The following is a 20709-nucleotide window of genomic DNA, read 5'->3' as shown; positions in this document are numbered from 1 at the left end:
ACACATAGCATTAGTAGTCATTCTGATGTAATTATTTCATTATTAGGCCATTAGTTATATTACTTCACATGGAACGTAGCGTATTAAAATTGTTAGACCTGTAACAGCAGTAGTCAGACCTACAGGAAGATCACCACCAACTACTATTGGCACTGCTCCAGAAGCAACAAGAGCTGATCATGGAAATGCTGTTACACTGGCTCGTCTGTGTCTCACCAAACACCACCACCACTTCACTCACACAATTTCCAACAGTCAACAGCTGTTGAGAAGCCTGGGTTAGATGGCAATCTCCACTGTGGACAGCTTCTTAAGGCTGAGTACTCAGTGAAACTGTTTGCCAAACATTACTAGGTTTGTTGATTATTTGACTGTGTACAGCACTGTTTGTCAAACATAGTGTGTCTGAACAATGGAAAGTCCAGGATGGAATAACAATGATATTATGAAAAATTATAGATTGCTACTCACCACATAGAGGAGACACTGCGTCACAGACAGGCACAATGAAAAGACTGTTATACATTTGAGCTTTGCACTAAAGACCTCCTTCTAATGTAGAAAAGACACACACATTCACGACTCACACAGACATGACCACTGTCTCTGGCTGCTGTGGCTGCACTGCAGACTTCAACTGCACCTGATGGGAGCAGCAATCTAGTGTGGCAGGTAGAGGTAAGGAAGCGGCATGGGATGATGAGGGGAAGGGATAGAAGGGTAGGTGGGGGGAGGTGTAGCACTGTTTGTGGGAGTGTGCAGGGACGTATTCAGGACAGGGTAGATGCAGTTGGGGGCTTTGGGGACGGCAGACAAGGAGAGAAGTAGAGAAGGGAGGGAAGACTACTGTGTGCATTGGCAGAATAGAAGGCTGTGTAGTGCTGGTGTGGGAGCAGGGAAGGGGATAGGTAGGTAGAGGACAGGGGGTAACAAAGGTTGAGGTCAGGGGGGTTTTGGGGGTCTGACCTCAATATTTGCTAGTCCCTGTCCTCCACCTACCTATTCTCTCCCATGCTCCCACTCCAGCACTACTTGGCCTTCTATTCTACCAACACACCCACTAGTATTTTCCCCTGTCTTCCTCCTTCCCATCCCCCTCCCCAAATCTCCCAACCGCACCTAGCAGCCTTATCTTGTTCCCACCATGTCCCTACACGCTCCCACAAACATCACTGCATCTTCCCCCCGACACCTACTCTGCTATCCCTCCCCCTCCCCACGCCTCCTCCTTACACACGCTAGATTGCAAGTTGCAGAAACGTATTTGTGAGTTGTGCTTGCGAGAATGTGTAGGTGTTTCCTGCTTTGGATGAAGGCCTTTCTGCAGGAAGCTTAAGTATAAGCAGTCTTTTCGTTGTGCCTGTCCACGATTCTTCTTCTCTCTGTGGTGAGTAGCAATCTATCATTTTCATAATATTGTTGTTAGATTACGTTTGATGTGTTTTGAGAGAAATTTTGATCAGCAGCAGATTTGACAAGATGGTGAATGTTTGTGTTGATGTTTTTCTGCACAAGTTTACTGAAAAATAGTGTTATTACAATTTATGTCGCTGTAATGTCGGTATCCACAATTATGGAAACTATACTAAGGGAGAAAAAATAGCATTTATCAAAATGTTAGAGGTGTTGCATCTTTACCATTCATATATTGTGCAGGAAGAGGTTAAGAAGAAAGTTGGTGTTCTACCCACAACATAGGAGTGCGAGTGCAATAAAATAAAAATTAAATTAAATAAAACAAAACATCGGAGCTCTCCAGTTCTTCTATGGACAGTGTACATGTTCCAACATTGTGATATTTTAATGAAGTGTCATTAAAGGACCAAAAGGAAGAAAATAATTTTTTCATATACTTGTGTCTTCTTTTCAGTGTGAGTGCAATGTAACTCCATTATTAAAAGTTTGACTGTCCATTGTTGGAAAGGTGAAGTAATCAACAGGTTCTGAGTATAATTTTATTTAGCAGATTTACATGGGTATATTTCTCTTTCCATTTCAACCATTCCTTAGACAAGCATCTTGTTTTCTTTTTCTTCCTTACATACAGTGCTAAAGTCAAAGCCAGTAAAACTTTTTCTGCATTGGCAGCCATCATACGCTTCAAAAGTGAGATTAAATCAACAAACTTTGTTGGTATGTGTACAGATTTGTTTGATGAATTTGTGGATAAAAAGAGCAAATTTGACTAACAAGTTTCATTGTGTACAGGCTCGTTTAAGGTGCAGTGGTCCCGGTAAGTTTCAATTGCTACAGAATTTGCTTCATTGGATGGAGTCAGCCACCTTCACCTTGTACAGATTCATTGACATTACCACTACTACATTCTGAATGTGTACATTGTGTTCAAGTGAATGCTTTTGTCTTTCCTTTCTTTCTCGTGCAGAAAACAAAGACAGCTGCATTTACAGTATTATCACCAGAATTACCTAAGAAAAGTCCTAATGGAATAAAATTTGCAATAATAAGTAGAGGGAAACCCTGGCATTGTTGACAGATTTAAGTCAAGGACGATAGCCAAGGAAGTGTGAACCAGTATTCCAAATGTTTATCTACAGTTACTGCGTCTGAGACAGAATTCCATTCTGTTAGGCAGCTGGAAAAAATTGTGGCTATTTTAATTACATATGGTGCATTACATATTGCTTGTTTGTGTGTAGGATGATTACAAGACCCAAGTGGGAAGCATGAAGCGCCAGTTGCAAGAGGTTCAAGACCTAAATGCTAAAACAGAAACAAAACTGAGTTCTGCCTTGCAAAGTCTGCGTTCACTACAGGATGAGAAGGGAAGCCTAGAAATGAAGCTTGGACAGAAGCAGACAGCTCTACAAGCTCAGGTAAGTGTTTGACGAATAAAATCGGTTGTAAAGTTGTGTTTCAATGGAAGTGGCATACAGATCCAGCCATATGTAAATATGTTTTACTAAAAGCTATTGGCATAAAGGCAAGAAAAGTGGATTCCAGTCTCTTTAATTATAGATCCTGCATATAAATTTAATGTCCATGACCACTATACAATGTATTGTCTGTATGCATTGCTTGTCAATACAGTTAGCTCTCCTTCACAATCCATTTACATATAGTGTTCTGTGAAGTATGCTCTTTTGTATTAAAGAATTACATTACCATGACAGCAGCTTGTGAGTAACATGGAGTGTTTTTGTAACTAGGCAGAACATAAACAGTAGGTGATATGATGTGCTCTAAAGATAGTATGAGAGCTAAAATGAAGAATTAATGATTATAGTTATGGAATATCCTGTCTGTACTTGGAGGAATCATGTATTAAAAATCTTAAATAAACAATATTGATGTTTCACATTAATATTTCTTTAGTAGTTCTTTATGAGCCAGCTTTTGGATTTAACCCAACACCAAGCAGATAGTCCACACAACGTCAGTGAAAGTTCATAGCTGTATAAAGATTTTTTATATATCAAATGATAATAATGGCACTACTACTGTGTTGCATGGATAAACTGGTAAATGTGATGAACAGACTGAAAAAGGGGGTAGGGGGTGGGGGAGGCAAAGGGGAGAATGGAGTCTATGCAATGTTTGTGTTGAACAGGTATAACAAACATATTATCTAATGGTGAGAAAAATATTAACTGGTTGCTGCTACTGTAGTGAGGCTGACCAATGAAACTATGTTCATTCATTACAGACCAGGTGATTGGTGTTCATTAATAGCTAGAAGTTCAAATAATGTTAGTTTTCCATCTGTAGTTCCTCTATGGAGAACATGGCATTTAGTATCAAAAGAATGGCTTTCTTTAAGAGCATGTTCAGCAAAGGTGGGATCTTTCTTGTCATTCTCCAGCTCCTTTCATGCTCAGTTAGTCTAGTAGTAATAGCCCTGTCTGATTGACCTACAATAATTTGCCACACAGATTGCAGGAAACCCTGTGAATTCCACCATGTTCTGAAGTTGGAATCTTGTCTGTACTGTTGAACAGAAAGTGGGAAACAGTATTATTAGCATAAAAAGCTTGAGTATATTTTTGGTATTTTTTGGATTTTAGTTAGCTGGCAAGTATCTGTCAAGTCCTACGTACATATAGCATGTGGAAGCAGTTGTTACTGGAGTGGTTCAGCACTTTCAGAGGAGGATACAATAGCTCAGTTATCCTCTGTCTCTTATCTTACTGATTATGTTTTCAATTAGGGTAGCACTATAACCATAGCATTTACCTTAGTAACATGGGAAATATTGGAAAACCCAGGTCAGGATGGCTCGACAGGGAATAAACCCCAGTCTCCCAAATGTCAGTCCAGTACTTTAAGAATGGTGTAGGCACCTTGCTCAGTACGTGATTGGGAGGGGAATCACATATACATAATCTACATAGTGAATGCAACATGCATAAGAAGTAAATCACTGAACAAGAAATTTGGAAAATAAAAATACTACTGCTATTTTGTTAATTATTTTCAATTAATGTTCAAAATCTGATTTGGTTTGTGGTATTGATAGTAAGCATTGCACCATGGAGCAGAAAGTTTGTGTGTTGTGGGGCGATGGAAATTGGCAGGTTCTGCTGTGTCGTTAAGTGTCACACGTCTTTCAGAAACAATCTTTGTACAGCTATGAACTCTTGCTGATAGTTGTAAACTATCTGTTTAGTATTAAACTATCCGATGATGGCTTAAAAAAAACAAAAGCTGGTTCATAACAAACTATTAAATAAATATCGTCATGGAACATCAATACTGTGTATTTAAGTTTTTAATTAATGGTTATTTCATCCAAAATTTCCCACAAATGAGTGATAATATAGAAAACAACTTGATGTATACAGTGTTTTCATCTGAAACAAAATTAGTCTTCCCTAGTAACTACAAAAGTGTTGTGATGTTCATAGTATAATTTTCTGAGATGTAAATTTTTGGTAATATATGCCTCCCCATAAAAATGCAAGGGGAAACTGGTTTTGATTTTCTAGCTACAATTTTGTGATCTTTGTCTTAATTTTCTGGCTGTGCCACAGTTCTTAATCTGAGAAAAAGGACTGTGAAAGAAATTATCTAAAATTATGATACTAAAACAAAGATGTAAAGAAGATGGAGAACATAGAAATTAAGTACAAAAAGGGACAAAGGCACTAGCAACAGAAAATTTAATCTACAAGTCTGTTGTTGGAGGTATTGTGTGATGTGTGTAGACAGTTCATTAAAGAAAAAATGTTTTTATTTTATTATTATTCATGTATGGGCCCAATAGGACCGCACGAGGTACAATCAGTCAATGTCACTTTTGATGGTTGGCCTTCTTTTGTGTCCAAATCTGTTTCATCCTATCAGAGTGAAGTCCCTTTCTTTCATCAGACTACAGTGTTCCAGTCTGTTTCCTAATTTTCCTCTGACCAACTTTTCAGTCACATATCTTTTGTCTGAATGTTTTTCTATCTGTAATGTCTGACTGAGTTATACTAGTTACTTTAAGACACCCCTTAATCGCAGTGATCCATTTAATTGACTGTGCTTTTGCCTTACTTCTGTTTTCGTAGAAATCTACTATTTGTTTTGTCAACCTAGTGGGTGACATTCTTTTAACGATCCCCTAAAACTTAAGTCTCTGTTTTTGTCACCATGTATGTCTGTGTATTCTTGTATTTCCTTATTACTTTTCAGTCCATAAGTTTCACCATCAGTAATTTTGGGGCCTAATAATCTTTCTTTTTTTCTTTTGACGTTCTTCATTATCTCTCTTTCTATTTAAAATTAAAATTGCTGCTCCATAAAGACATTCAGGTTTGATTACAGTGCTGTAATGCCCAAGTTTACTGAATTTAGAAAGTGTTTTTTTTTTATTATAATATGCTGCCTTGCAACAGCATTGGTGGTTTCATGCTAAAGGCACTGGTAATTAAAAAAAGAATGGTGGTTTTGGGCAGAATCCACTGGTACCCAAGCAATTATGAAAACTGGGGATAAAATATTGTTTGGCCAACCAGAGGTAGTGTAGTGTTTCGAGAATTTTGGCGTAAATTCAAGAACCACTCAGTGAGTGTGGGATGATAGAATCCTGTCTATTGCGCGTCACATGTTTGTGTGTGCAGGTTTGAAATTCAGTCATGAGAAGAATGTAGACACGGTGGTCGAATGGCAACAACAAGTACTTGTCAGGCGATCCATGGAAGTTTTAGTGAAACTGTACGGAAGAACCATGGAGCTTCTATGTTATTCTGTGCTAATTGTGTCAGTGACCATGGTTATAATAACGAGAACAGTTGAGAAGGTACTCTTGAGAAAAACTCTTAGCCTGGTTGAAGGGAAGATGTGTATTAAGATTCATGTTCAGAATGGACATGGTGTTAAGCCAACTTTCTCTTATATGTATATTAGTTTGTTTCTGACATTTGGAGACATGAGAGACTTATGAAGCATATATATTTATATGAAGAGTGAGATTTGTAATATGTCTGAAGTTCAAATATACGTCATTAGTTGAAGCAAATGAAATTGGTATGTCTACTTATTTTTATTAGTAGAGAAAGTATTAAGAAATTCCTGTACCTAGCAGCATACTTGCGTACTTCGGGAAAGAAAGTGAATGAGAGTTTTCAGCAGCAGGCTAGCCAGCAAAGGAGTTTGGCCAGACATCTCAAGTAAGTCATTTCATAAAAGAAGTAGAAGTTATATTACTTCACACTTAAATTGTCGTCCAAAGCCATCAGAATAGATTTTCCAGATTTGCAGAAATCACTTTAAAGAAAATACCAGGATAGTTCTTAGATAAGGGCATAGCTGTTTTCCTTCCCTATCCTTCTCCAGTCTCAGTATATGTTACGATATCTCTCTAATAATTTCACTGTTGATGGTGCACTGAAATGTAATCTTATTTCCTTAATTACTCCATCAATTCCTGGATGTAAAACAATTTATTGTTGGAAAATTGAGTCCAATGAACACCCCATATGAGCCATAGCTATTTTGCATACTTTCCAGAAACACACTTCATGGATGGAATCTGTTCATTGGTAAAACCTTTAACAATGTGCTTTGTTCTTAAAAGAGACTATGACAAAAAGAGGACATTTTTGCATTGAAGAAACACAATAATTCACTGCCAGAGCAAGACCTTTTCATCTTGCCTTCATACCTCGTGAATACCTCTTTCACTTGGGTCCTAAGTGACTGTCCCTCCCCTCTTTTTTGCTACATAACCAAATATGTTCATCTTTTTCTGTCTTGGTGAGAGGACCTGTGGTTTAGAAAGCTAGAAATTTTATTTTCTGTATATATATTTCTGTTGGCTGTTCTGTGGGCTGTGCTTCCTGGAGGTAAGTTTGGCCAATCCACCCAGCTGGTTAATTGAAAAACATTAATTGTTGCTAGGGGAGGCAATGGTTAAGAATGCTATAGATCTTTCAAGTGAGAAAAAACTTGAATGACAATGCCTACTTTAAATTTTAATATGTGAATGGTGAAAGTAATTCAAGTGAATCATATCTTTCAGAAGTCAGTGTCTTCATTTTAAGATGTAGCATCACAAAAGTATTGAATGTTTCTAGTGCTCTTTCACAGTTCATATCTGTTATAAGATTCATTGTCAGCATGGCTTCCCATGTTCCATTTTTTATCACACCATAATATTTATACTAAAAGGTATCAAATAGATTATATAATGGTAAGACAGAGATATAGGAACCAGGTTTTAAATTGTTAGACATTTCCAGGGGCAGATGTGGACTCTGACCACAATCTATTGGTTATGACCTGTAGATTAAAACTGAAGAAACTGCAAAAAGGTGGGAACTTAACGAGATGGGACCTGGATAAACTGAAAGAACCAAAGGTTGTACAGAGTTTCAGGGAGAGCATAAGGGAACAATTGACAGGAATGGGGGAAAGAAATACAGTAGAAGAAGAATGGGTAGCTTTGAGGGATGAAGTAGTGAAGGCAGCAGAGGATCAAGTAGGTAAAAAGACGAGGGCTAGTAGAAATCCTTGGGTAACAGAAGAAATATTGAATTTAATTGATGAAAGGATAAAATATAAAAATGAAGTAAATGAAGCAGGCAAAAGGGAATACAAACGTCTCAAAAATGAAATTGTCAGGAAGTGCAAAATGGCTAAGCAGGGATGGCTAGAGGACAAATGTAAGGATGTAGAGGCTTATCTCACTAGGGATAAGATAGATACTGCCTACAGGAAAATTAAAGAAACCTTTGGAGATAAGAGAACCACTTGTATGAATATCAAGAACTCAGATGGAAACCCAGTTCTAAGCAAAGAAGGGAAAGCAGAAAGGTGGAAGGAGTATATAGAGGGTCTATACAAGGGCGATGTACTTGACGACAATATTATAGAAATGGAAGAGAATGTAGTATGAATATGAAATGGGAGATACGATACTGCGTGTAGAGTTTGACAGAGCACTGAAAGACCTGAGTCGAAACAAGGCCCCCAGAGTAGACAACATTCCATTGGAACTACTGACGGCCTTGGGAGAGCCAGTCCTGACAAAACTCTACCATCTGGTGAGCAAGATGTATGAAACAGGCGAAATACCCTCAGCCTTCAAGAAGAATATAATAATTCCAATCCCAAAGAAAGCAGGTGAAAATTACCGAACAATCAGTTTAATAAGCCACAGCTGCAAAATACTAACACGAATTCTTTACAGACGAATGGAAAAACTAGTAGAAGCTGACCTCGGGGAAGATCAGTTTGGATTCCGTACAAATACTGGAACACGTGAGGCAATACTGACCTTACAACTTATCTTAGAAGAAAGATTAAGGAAAGGCAAACCTACGTCTCTAGCATTTGTAGACTTAGAGAAAGCTTTTGACAATGTTGACTGGAATACTCTCTTTCAAATTCTAAAGGTGGCAGGGGTAAAATACAGGGAGCGAAAGGCTATTTACAATTTGTACAGAAACCAGATGGCAATTGTAAGAGTCGAGGGACATGAAAGGGTAGCAGTTGTTGGGAAGGGAGTAAGACAGGGTTGTAGCCTCTCTCTGATGTTATTCAATCTGTATATTGAGCAAGCAGTAAAGGAAACAAAAGAAAAATTCGGAGTAGGTATTAAAATCCATGGAGAAGAAATAAGAACTTGGAGGTTCGCCGATGACATTGTAATTCTGTCAGAAACAACAAAGGACTTGGAAGAGCAGTTGAATGGAATGGATAGCGTCTTGAAAGGAGGATATAAGATGAACATCAACAAAAGCAAAATGAGGATAATGGAATGTAGTCGAATTAAGTCGGGTGATGCTGAGGGTATTAGATTAGGAAATTAAACACTTAAAGTAGTAAAGGAGTTTTGCTTTTTGGGAAGCAAAATAACTGATGATGGTCGAAGTAGAGAGGATATAAAATGTAGACTGGCAATGGAAAGGAAAGCATTTCTGAAGAAGAGAAATTGAATAGAATTGGGGAGAAGAGGAGCATGTGGCACAACTTGACTAGAAGAAGGGATCGGTTGGTAGGACATGTTCTGAGGCATCAAGGGATCATCAATTTAGTATTGGAGGGCAGCGTGGAGGGTAAAAATCGTAGAGGGAGACCAAGAGATGAATACACTAAGCAGATTCAGAAGGATGTAGGTTGCAGTAGGTACTGGGAGATGAAGAAGCTTGCACAGGATAGAGTAGCATGGAGAGCTGCATCAAACCAGTCTCAGGACTGAGGACCACAACAACAACAACAATATCTATTCATTGTGTTTAATCAAAATATATGTTTTCGTGATAACACATTTTTGTTTAAATGGAAAAAATAGTAATTTTTAGCTACTATGAAGATTTCTAGGCAAATTATAATCAGAAACAACATTTTTTTTCTTTAAAAGTAAAACACTATTGGAGTGTGCACTCAAAAAAACTTTGTTTGGATAACTCATTATTTGAGTCATTAAATGTAGATAAATGTGATAAAAATGATTGATGAGAGAACTTTGTTACAGGCTGATGCAATGCAGCAGAAATCAGAAGAGTTACAACAACTCAGAGAGAAAGTTACAACACTGGAATTGAACATGCAAAGTAGTTCAGAAGAGAAAGGTCAATATGAGGTAAAAATTTAACTTAAGTATATGACATCTTAATGCAAATTACTTCAATTTGAGAGAAAATAGCAAAATGCTTTTTCAGTACTCTTTACAACCACCTGATCTTAGATTAAAGGAACTGATACAATATATTATGTGTGTATTATGTGTAGTAGTAAATAATTTTTTTGTGTTTCTGACTGTTATCAACAATGTCATCTTTCCAGATGTACTATGTCTCTTACTTTTGAATTAAAGCAGTTAATTTTAATACATAGACTTTAGTTTATAGCATATGGATAGAATTTATTGATGTTGATCATTTTATTCAAATCACATGACACAAGAGTCATTCTTAAAACTAATACAGTGTAATCTCATTGTGTGGAATATTCCTTAACTGGCTTATTGAAGCTAACAGTAATTTTAGATGCATACTGATAGTGCGAAACAAGGTTAGCAAATTGTTGACAAGTTTAGATTAATATTCAAATTATCCACAGAGATGAGAGGTATAGTGCCTATCTCATTCACCACACACAATACAAAACAAAAGACTGGCGTTAAGTGTGTGACACTATAAAATGATACAAGATGTTTGATATTCTCAGAAATATTAGTACAAGCTACAGGGAAAATGTGTAATATACAATAGGTACAAGAACAAAGAGTTAACAATAACAATAGAAACCATGAGAGAAGTGGTCAGATTAAAAAAAGGGCATAAAGCAGAAATTCAGTATTTTTCTCCTACTCATTAACCTGTACACTGAAGCAGCACTGATGAAAATAGAAAAAAGTTTCAGAAGTGAGATTAAAACTCAGGATGAAAGGATATTGCTATCACTAGAGAAAGTGAAAAATTACAGATTACTGTACCTGTAGAATGGATTTAACAGTATAATGAACACACAATGTAGAATGAGAGTAGACAAAAGTAATGAGGGGTAGCAGAAATGAGATTAGTAATAAATTGGGGACTATGCAGTGTATGAAGGCAAAAGTATGCTTTGGGATGAATGAAGAACAGAAGATATAAGAAACAGGCTAGAGTCAGAGGGCATCCATAGGTAAAATAACTGCACTAATATGAAACATCTAAGGAAGTAGTTTCTGAGGCTATATATCTGAAACATCGCATCAGATGGAAGTGAATGCATGAGTGACAGAAAACAAAAAAAAGAAGAAAATTGAAGTGTTCAAAATGTGGCGTTACTGAAGGGTGCTGAAAATTAGTAGTCTATTGAGATAAAAATGGTATGATCCTCTGCAGAATCAATGAAGCAAGAAGTACATGGAAAACACAAATTAGAAGAAACACAGGTAAACAGAACATAAGATATTATGGAATAACTTCCATGGTACTAGGAGTCATACAGGAGAAACTTATGAAGAAAAAACAAGGGAAAAGATGAAATGGTAACTAGAGATGACAAACGTAGAGCATACAAAAAATTATCCTCTGAAGAAAGTGCCAGATTTTGCCTCTGTAGTTCCACACTTTCCTTCGGGCTTCCTGGCTGTTTCAAAAAGCCCATTCTTTGATGAATTCTTATCAGAATTGTGACAGAAAGACATAGCTAAAAGTATTTTGTTACAAGACAAGAAGTGAATGAGGTCCACTCTGACCCATTCTTGAATGGAAGCTCTGGTGTAAATTGTATCATGTGGGTATTTGGATGAGAATTGCATATAATGGACTTAATTCGGGTTCCGCTGGATAGGTCAGGAGTCCACTACACGCAGTAAGCGGCTACACAGGTAGAAGGGGTTGTGTGGCGTGGACTGGGCAGTTTTTTTAGGTTAGATGGCCCCGGGCAAGTACAGAAAGGGCAGCAGCCTCAAAGGGTGCGGGGCAAAGTCAGGACATGCGGGGGCCAAGCAGCAATCGGTATTGTAATTGTAAACTGTTGAAGCTGCATTGGTAAAGTACCGGAACTTCAAGCACTGATAGAAAGCACCGAAGCTGAAATCGTTATAGGTACAGAAAGCTGGCTGAAGCCAGAGATAAATTCTGCCGAAATTTTTACAAAGGCACAGACGGTGTTTAGAAAGGATAGATTGCATGCAACCGGTGGTGGCGTGTTTGTCGCTGTTAGTAGTAGTTTATGCTGTAGTGAAGTAGAAGTGGATAGTTCCTGTGAATTATTATGGGTGGAGGTTACACTCAACAACCGTGCTAGGTTAATAGTTGGCTCCTTTTACCGACCTCCCGACTCAGCAGCATTAGTGGAAAAACAACTGAGAGAAAATTTGGAATACATTTCACATAAATTTCCTCAGCATGTTATAGTCTTAGGTGGAGATTTCAATTTACCGGATATAGACTGGGACACTCAGATGTTTAGGACGGGTGGTTCGGACAGAGCATCGAGTGACATTATACTGAGTGCTCTATCCGAAAATTACCTTGAGCAATTAAACAGAGAACCGACTCGTGGAGATAACATCTTGGACCTACTGATAACAAACAGACCCGAACTTTTCGACTCTGTAAGTGCAGAACAGGGAATCAGTGATCATAAGGCCGTTGCAGCATCCCTGAATATGGAAGTTAATAGGAATATAAAAAAAGAGAGGAAGGTTTATCTGTTTAGCAAGAGTAATAGAAGGCAGATTTCAGACTACCTAACAGATCAAAACGAAAATTTCTGCTCCGACACTGACAATGTTGAGTGTTTATGGAAAAAGTTCAAGGCAATCATAAAATGCGTTTTAGACAGGTACGTGCCGAGTAAAACTGTGAGGGACGGGAAGAACCCACCGCGGTTCAACAACAAAGTTAGGAAACTACTGCGAAAGGAAAGAGAGCTTCACTCCAAGTGTAAACGCAGCCAAAACCTCTCAGACGAACAGAAGCTAAACAATATCAAAGAAAGCATAAGGAGGGTTATGCGTGAAGCGTTCAGTGAATTCGAAAGTAAAATTCTATGTACCGACTTGACAGAAAATCCTAGGAAGTTCTGGTCTTACGTTAAATCAGTAAGTGGCTCGAAACAGCATATCCAGACACTCCGGGATGATGATGGCATTGAAACAGAGGATGACACCCGTAAAGCTGAAATACTAAACACCTTTTTCCACAGCTGTTTCACAGAGGAAGACCGCACTGCAGTTCCTTCTCTAAATCCTCGCACAAACGAAAAAATGGCTGAAATCGAAATAAGTGTCCAAGGAATAGAAAAGCAACTGGAATCACTCAACCAGTCCATTGGACCTGACGGGATACCAAGTCGATTCTACACAGAGTACGCGAAAGAACTTGCCCCCCCTTCTAACAGCCGTGTACCGCAAGTCTCTAGAGGAACAGAAGGTTCCAAATGATTGGAAAAGAGCACAGGTAGTCCCAGTCTTCAAGAAGGGTCGTCGAGCAGATGCGCAAAACTATAGACTTATATCTCTGACGTCGATCTGTTGTAGAATTTTAAAACATGTTTTTTGCTCGAGTATCATGTCGTGTTTGGAAACCCAGAATCTACTCTGTAGGAATCAACATGGATTCCGGAAACAGCGATCGTGTGAGACCCAACTCACTTTATTTGTTCATGAAACCCAGAAAATATTAGATACAGGCTCCCAGGTAGATGCTATTTTCCTTGACTTCCGGAAGGCATTCGATACAGTTCCGCACTGTCGCGTGATAAACAAAGTAAGAGCCTACGGAATATCAGACCAGCTGTGTGGCTGGATTGAAGAGTTTTTAGCAAACAGAACACAGCATGTTATTATCAATGGAGAGATGTCTACAGACGTTAAAGTAACCTCTGGCATGCCACAGGGGAGTGTTATGGGACCATTGCTTTTCACAATATACATAAATGACCTAGTAGATAGTGTCGGAAGTTCCATGCGGCTATTCGCGGATGATGCTGTAGTATACAGAGAAGATGCAGCATTAGAAAATTGTAGCGAAATGCAGAAAGATCTGCAGCGGATAGGCACTTGGTGCAGGGAGTGGCAACTGACCCTTAACATAGACAAATGTAATGTATTGCGAATACATAGAAAGAAGGATCCTTTATTGTATGGTTATATGATAGCGGAACAAACACTGGTAGCAGTTACTTCTGTAAAATATCTGGGAGTATACATGCGGAACAATTTGAAGTGGAATGATCATATAAAATTAATTGTTGGTAAGGCGGGTACCAGGTTGAGATTCATTGGGAGAGTCCTTAGAAAATGTAGTCCATCAACAAAGGAGGTGGCTTGCAAAACACTCGTTCAACCTATACTTGAGTATTGCTCATCAGTGAGGGATCCGTGCCAGATCGGGTTGACTGAGGGGATAGAGAAGATCCAAAGAAGAGCGGCGCATTTCGTCACAGGGTTATTTGGTAACCGTGATAGCATTACGGAGATGTTTAGCAAACTCAAGTGGCAGACTCTGCAGGGGAGGCGCTCTGCATCGCGGTGTAGCTTGCTCACGAGGTTTCGAGAGGATGCGTTTCTGGATGAGGTATCGAATATATTGCTTCCCCCTACTTATACCTCCCGAGGAGATCACGAATGTAAAATTAGAGAGATTCGAGCGTGCACGGAGGCTTTCAGACAGTCGTTCTTTCCGCGAACCATACGCGACTGGAACAGAAAAGGGAGGTAATGACAGTGGCACGTAAAGTGCCCTCCGCCACACACCGTTGGGTGGCATGCGGAGTATAAATGTAGATGTTGATGTAATTCATCCCTGTTCAGCAAGTGTGATTGTTTCCAGTGGACAAAGATATTTTGTGGACTGTGAAAGACTAGAAACATGTTATCTGCTCTGGGGAATCATATTCCGCCCAAATATCTACATGGTATATTCATTGTAGACCTAAAGACATGTGTCTGCAAGGAAATAAACTTGAGCGAATCACTTGCAGAAGTTACTTTTGCAAGTTCTTTGACATTAAAACACTGCCAGCAAGTCAACTTTTGCATGTTTTGCTTCCACAAAGTAGTGGAAACAGTTTCTTGCATACTTCTCGAATTTGTCTGTTGTGGGAAATTTTCCCAAACTGTGCAGAAGTTTTGTGTGTTCAACACTGATACGAAAATGCCAGCCTTGAAAAGAAGAGTGGCACAAAGACATGTGTGCCAAAACAAATGTGGCCTTAGAACCACTAAATATATATAACAGATCACCACCAGCCAAGGAAGTGCAAATTGAATTTACCAATTACTTTGTTTCACTAGAAGAGGAAGTAGAATGCCGGTGCAGGTGTCTTTAAATTTTAGCTGATTTTTTGGAGTCAGTGTAAACATAAATGTGTAATAAATAGTGTTTACAAAAATCAAAGAGTAATTATTAGGTGACCTTATGATGATATAGCTTTACATATTTTTGTGTCCCATTTTTAAAAATTTGGTTGTACAATAGACAAAAGCTGTTCAAAACTTTCACACAACATTCTTTGAAAGTTTGTACGAGGGACGTTTGAAAAGTCCATGCAAAGTCCGAGAGATAGCACCACCACGCCGGTGGTTAGTAGCATATTTGGAAAGAACGCACACCAAGTTTCAGCCATATTGGTCCATTTCTTTGTGTTTGGCATTCGTGTGAATCACGGAAGTAGAGTGATTGTCAAAAAAAGGACGAAAAAGAATTTCGTGCGGTGATTAAACAGTACTTTATGAAAGACAAAACGCCTCAGGAGACTAAAGAGAAGCTTGATAAACATTACAGTGACTCTGCACCTTCGATTAGAACAGTTTATATGTGGTTTCAAAATTTTTGGAGTGGCCATATGAGCACAAATGATGCTGAACATTCTGGACGCCCTGTGGAGGCTACAACTCCAGAAATCATTGATAAAATCCATGATATGGTGATGGATGACAGAAGAGTTAAGATGCATGAGATTGCTAGTACTGTGGGCAGCTCGAATGAATGGGTACATAATATTTTGCATAAACATTTGGACATGAGAAAGCTTTCTGCAAGATGGTTTCCGCGATTGCTCATGCTTAATGGAATCATGTGAGGTGTTGCAAGGATTGTTTGCAGCTATTCAGGAAGAATCCATAGGACTTTAAGTGTCGTTTCGTCACTGTGGATGAAACATGGATACATTACTATAGTTGTGAGACCAAACAACAATCTAAACAATGGGTTACCAAGGGAGAATCTGCACCAAAAAAGGCAAAGACCTTTCCTTCGGCCAGAAAGGTTATGGTGACTGTCTTTCGGGATTCACAAGGGATAATCCTCATCAACTCTCTGGAAAAGGGTAAAACTATTTCAGGAGCATATTATTCATCGTTATTGGACCATTTGAAAACTGAGCTGCAAGAAAAATGCCAGTGATTGGACCACTAAAAAGTCATTTTCCATCACGACAATGCACCAGCACACACCTCAGCAGTTGTGGTTGTAAAATTAATGGAAATAGGATTTCAACTCATTTCAAATCCTCCCTATTCTCCAGACTTGGCTCCCTCAGACTACTATTTGTTCCCCAATTTGAAGAAATGACTACAGGAGAAAGATTGTATCCAAACGAGGAGGTGATTGGAGCAACTAATAGCTATTTTGGAGACTTGGACAATTCCTATTATTCGGAAGGGATCAACAAATTAGAACAGCATTGGACGAAGTGTATAAGTCTAAAAGGAGACTGTGTCGAAAAATAAAAAAGGTTTACTCCAAACACGTCAGTAGTTTTTATTTTTGCACGGACTTTTCAAACACCCCTCGTAATGTGGGCAAAGTCTCCGATTCTAGTTCAATAATAGTGTGCATTGATAACTTAAATATGTACATTATATATTTCTTTACCCAAATATTTCTTTTTTCCTAACTTTTAGTTTTCTGTCATGATTCTTCTTCAGTAATAATAATTCAACAATGGTGGAGACTGCTCTGGGTTTTAAATACAGCACCATAAACTTACACTTGCATGTCTCACGATGAGACTCTATTGGAAACACTTCTGCAAGGACTTGCAGCAAGTTCCTGAAATTAACCTTCCCAGGTGACTTGCAGAAGTAAACTTGTGCAAGTTTTTGTTCTAATGTAAGCACCTCACCAAGTCCTTGCAGAAGTTATTTTTGGAAGTTAGTTGCTAGTGGACACATGCCTTAAGGAAGCATTCTAGAAAGAGTATATGCAAGTGAGGGTATAAATTTGGGGACACTTTTTTCTAACAAATTTAGTTTCTGAAAAATGAATGTAAAAGACAGAACATTAGGTCACTCATGGTTAATGTAGCTGTTCAGTACTTATATAAAGTTGTCAGCAGTGTGTATTTCATTTTATTGTATCACTTTTTTATACACTTTGTTGAAGAAGACTATTAAGCCTGTAAAAAGGAATTACTTTTTGTCTTTTCAGGATAAACTGGAAAAGTTAAAGCAAGCATTATCAAAATGTGAGGGAGAAAAACGGAACTTGCAAGAGGAATTGAGCCGTAGTGAGTCACGTGCAACCAAACTAGAGCTGCAACGCATGGGGCTTGAAGGAGATCTTCAGCGGCTTCACATGATGCTTCAGGAGAAAGATGCACTTTTGCAGGTTACTACTAATCATGGAACAATTTACTGTAATCATAAAGGAACCCTGCTGGCCTGCTGTGATAACAGTTGCTGAGAAAAAAAAGCGAGTGATATGTGTAGGAGATATCAGTTTAGCTTTCAGACTAATGCCAAAATTTACAGTATCAAACTTCAGCAGTGTATAGCCATGTGCATTAAACTGGCAGTTTCTTGTAGCAGTCATACTTCCTCTTAATTTAATGCTATCAAGAGTAACAGATATAATATACAATCCTGAAATACACTGTTGTCAGATTATTTGTATTATATGTTTGGAAGATAAGATTGTAGTAACTACATCCAGTCACAGTGCTTGCCTGCTTCTCTAAGATATTGGGAGAAATCATGTATGTTAGCTGTATGGAACATACTATTCCAAAATAAGATACTTAGTCTCAGTTTATATTTCAAAGACTCTCCACAGAAAAAGTCATCTTTCAATTCATGATTTAGATTACACAAAATTTAATAACAAAATAATTGCCAACTGATGTTTTGCATAATTTGTCAAAATCATTTTTCCAGTTCATAGTGTTATAGAGAAGCTCAGGTAGTATGCTATCTAAGATCTTACTGGTAACTGGTATTCATCCTATGTATCTAAAAGAATGCAGAGAGTGACCAATGAAAGAGCATATTCTAACAACATTAACGAGCCATTGAGTACATACAGGCTCATTTAAAGTACATTTAAAAGTAGACTAAGCTATCAAACAAAGTCTAGATCATATTCTGTTACATATAAAAGATCTACCATTGTAATCCAAGAAGTTGAAACAATTCTATTTGTTGATGTTGCCAGTGTTATAATCAGCTGGAGAAACTGCAGTACATAAAAAAAAGGTAAATTAAATTTCTGTGAATATTATTGACTGTTTCTCTGCAAATGGGCTGCCACTGGACTTACATAAAACACAACACATGCAATTCAGTATTGCACCAAGGTTGATCATACCATTAAGATACAGAAATAGGGAAAAGCAATAAGTCAGACAGAATATTCAGAATACTTGAGTATTTAAATTGATAAGAACCTGAAGTGGAACCCACGTAATGCATATCTTCTTAAACATTTAACCTCTGCTTACCAAACATCTTGCAGAAACCCCTTCATGGACTTATGCTTGCATGCCAAAATATATACTCTCTCAAGATATTTTTGGTTAATAACAAGAGTGAATTTAGTATGAACTCAGTAATTCACAACAATTCTAGAAATCCCTATCTAAGATTCAGAATGGACTTTTATATCATGCTTCAAAAGTATAGCAGGTTTGTCAGTAGACTTCAGACAGGAAACTGGAGATCCCCAAGTATTTAAAAACACAGGAAAGAAAATTTCATGAACTGTTCCTTCTACAATTTATCAGAATATGTGACTCAAGAATACAAATTACATGTAACTCTAATATTTGTGTTGGATAGAGCCTGAATGTGCGGTATAAACACAGTCCAGTCACATTAATGTGATCACCACCTATGTTCGATGTCAATGTGCAATAACCACTCTCATATGGCAGGTGGCAGCACTAGTAGTAGGGTATCAAAATGCGTGTCAGGGGACACAGAAAACAGTTCAGTTGTTGTAATGCAGAAACAGAGTACATTATCTGACTTCGAAAAGGATACATTCATTGGCTTCTGGGAAAAGAGTGGAAGCATTTCCGAAGCAGCTAAGTGTGTGAACTGTTTGCATGCCATTGTGTTTAAAGTATGCCATGCATGACAAAATGTCACTATCTGAAACTGCCACTGTGGTCGTGTGTGTGAGTTGTGTTTGCGTGAATGTGTGTGTGTTTACTACTTTAGAAGGAGGTCTTTTGGCCAAAAGCTCAGATGTATAGCAGTTGTTTTGTTGTATTTGTCTGCGACTCAATATCTCCTATATATGGTACATAGCAATCTATCCTTTTCATAATATTGACACCGTCATCGTCTTTTGTAAGTTAAAGCTGATTTGTTCACTTTTGGGTGCTGTGAACCAGTTGTAAACTTATTTCTCTATTCTGCTAATTGTGTTTAGTAAGGATTTATTTGTGCCTTTAGTGAATATACTTGTTTCATTTGTGAACGTAACAGTTTTTGAAGAGTCCTCTTGATATCTTTGGTAAGTCAGTTACGTACATCAAGAAAGCAACTGGGCCAAGTACTAAACATCGTGGGGCTCCATATTTAACATTTCCACACTCTGAATCTAGCTTTAGTCTTGTTTTATCATTTATTAATTTGGTCCTTAATTTTCTTTTGTTGAGATATGACTCAGTCTATGCTAGGGGATGTAATAAATAAGATAAAATTTTAATTTCCCTTGTAGAATTTTATGATCTACCCAATCAAGGGTCTTGACAGGCTCGTAGAGAATACCACCAGTGTGATTCTTCTTGTTTATTTCTACCAGAACTGAGTTTGTGAGGACATTTCTTGCTTTCTCGCTAGAGAACTCTTTACAGAAGACAAACTAAATGTTTGTTAAATGGTTGTCGAAAAGCTACTTTCTTAATATAAGAAGAAACCCATAGATCTTATAATTAAATTTTCCCTGGGACATTTAAGTCTCATCTTTACCTACAAGATTTAAATGTCTTGGGGGAAAGGCATCAAGGGATCGCCAGTTTAGTATAGAAGGGAAGCAGTGAGGGTAAAAATTGTAGAGGGAGACCTTTCACATTCCAGTTTTTTTACATAGTCTGATTCTAGCCACTGTCACGTATGGTGATGATGATGATGATGATGATGATGATGATGAAAAGATGAGGACAACACAAACACCCAGTCCCCAGGCAGAGAAAATCCCAAACCCAGCTGGGAATTGAACCCGGGATCCCATGATCCAGTGGCAGGAATGCTATCCACTAGACCACAAGCTGTGGACCAGTCTTTGGACTGAAGATCACAGCAACAAGAAGTGCACGACTAAGCTGATGGCATAACTATAGCCTAGAAAATGAAGACCATAAATGTCAAATATGGAAAAGAATCATATAGTCACAAAGTTTTGTACGTTTGTTGGAGGGAGTGCCATGAACAATATACTAAAAATCGTGACTGGGAGAGGGGTGCGTATGAAGGACACTTTTGCACGTTTTCATTGAACAACTCATAAACTGCAGGCTCTAGCGAAAATGTACCCCAGTACAAAATTACACTACATTCAATTTGCTGCAGAAAATGACCTATTCATTTTCTTCTCTAGG

The 20709-nt window shown here is 38.1% G+C and overlaps 1 protein-coding gene across 1 annotated transcript in view; it reads left to right on the top strand.

Moving 5' to 3' along the window:
- LOC126234648 (rootletin) overlaps window positions 1-20709 on the top strand; it is a 246891-nt gene that overhangs the window by 189708 nt on the left and 36474 nt on the right. The window contains exons 25-27 of the mRNA XM_049943380.1: window positions 2658-2834; window positions 9917-10024; window positions 17316-17495. Of these exons, the coding sequence (XP_049799337.1) occupies window positions 2658-2834; window positions 9917-10024; window positions 17316-17495 (465 nt within the window). The remainder of the gene's footprint in view (window positions 1-2657; window positions 2835-9916; window positions 10025-17315; window positions 17496-20709) is intronic.

The sequence above is a fragment of the Schistocerca nitens genome, chromosome 2 (assembly GCF_023898315.1).
Source record: "Schistocerca nitens isolate TAMUIC-IGC-003100 chromosome 2, iqSchNite1.1, whole genome shotgun sequence".
In the NCBI taxonomy this organism is placed as follows: domain Eukaryota; kingdom Metazoa; phylum Arthropoda; class Insecta; order Orthoptera; family Acrididae; genus Schistocerca; species Schistocerca nitens.
This window is presented reverse-complemented; position numbering and strand designations above follow the sequence as displayed.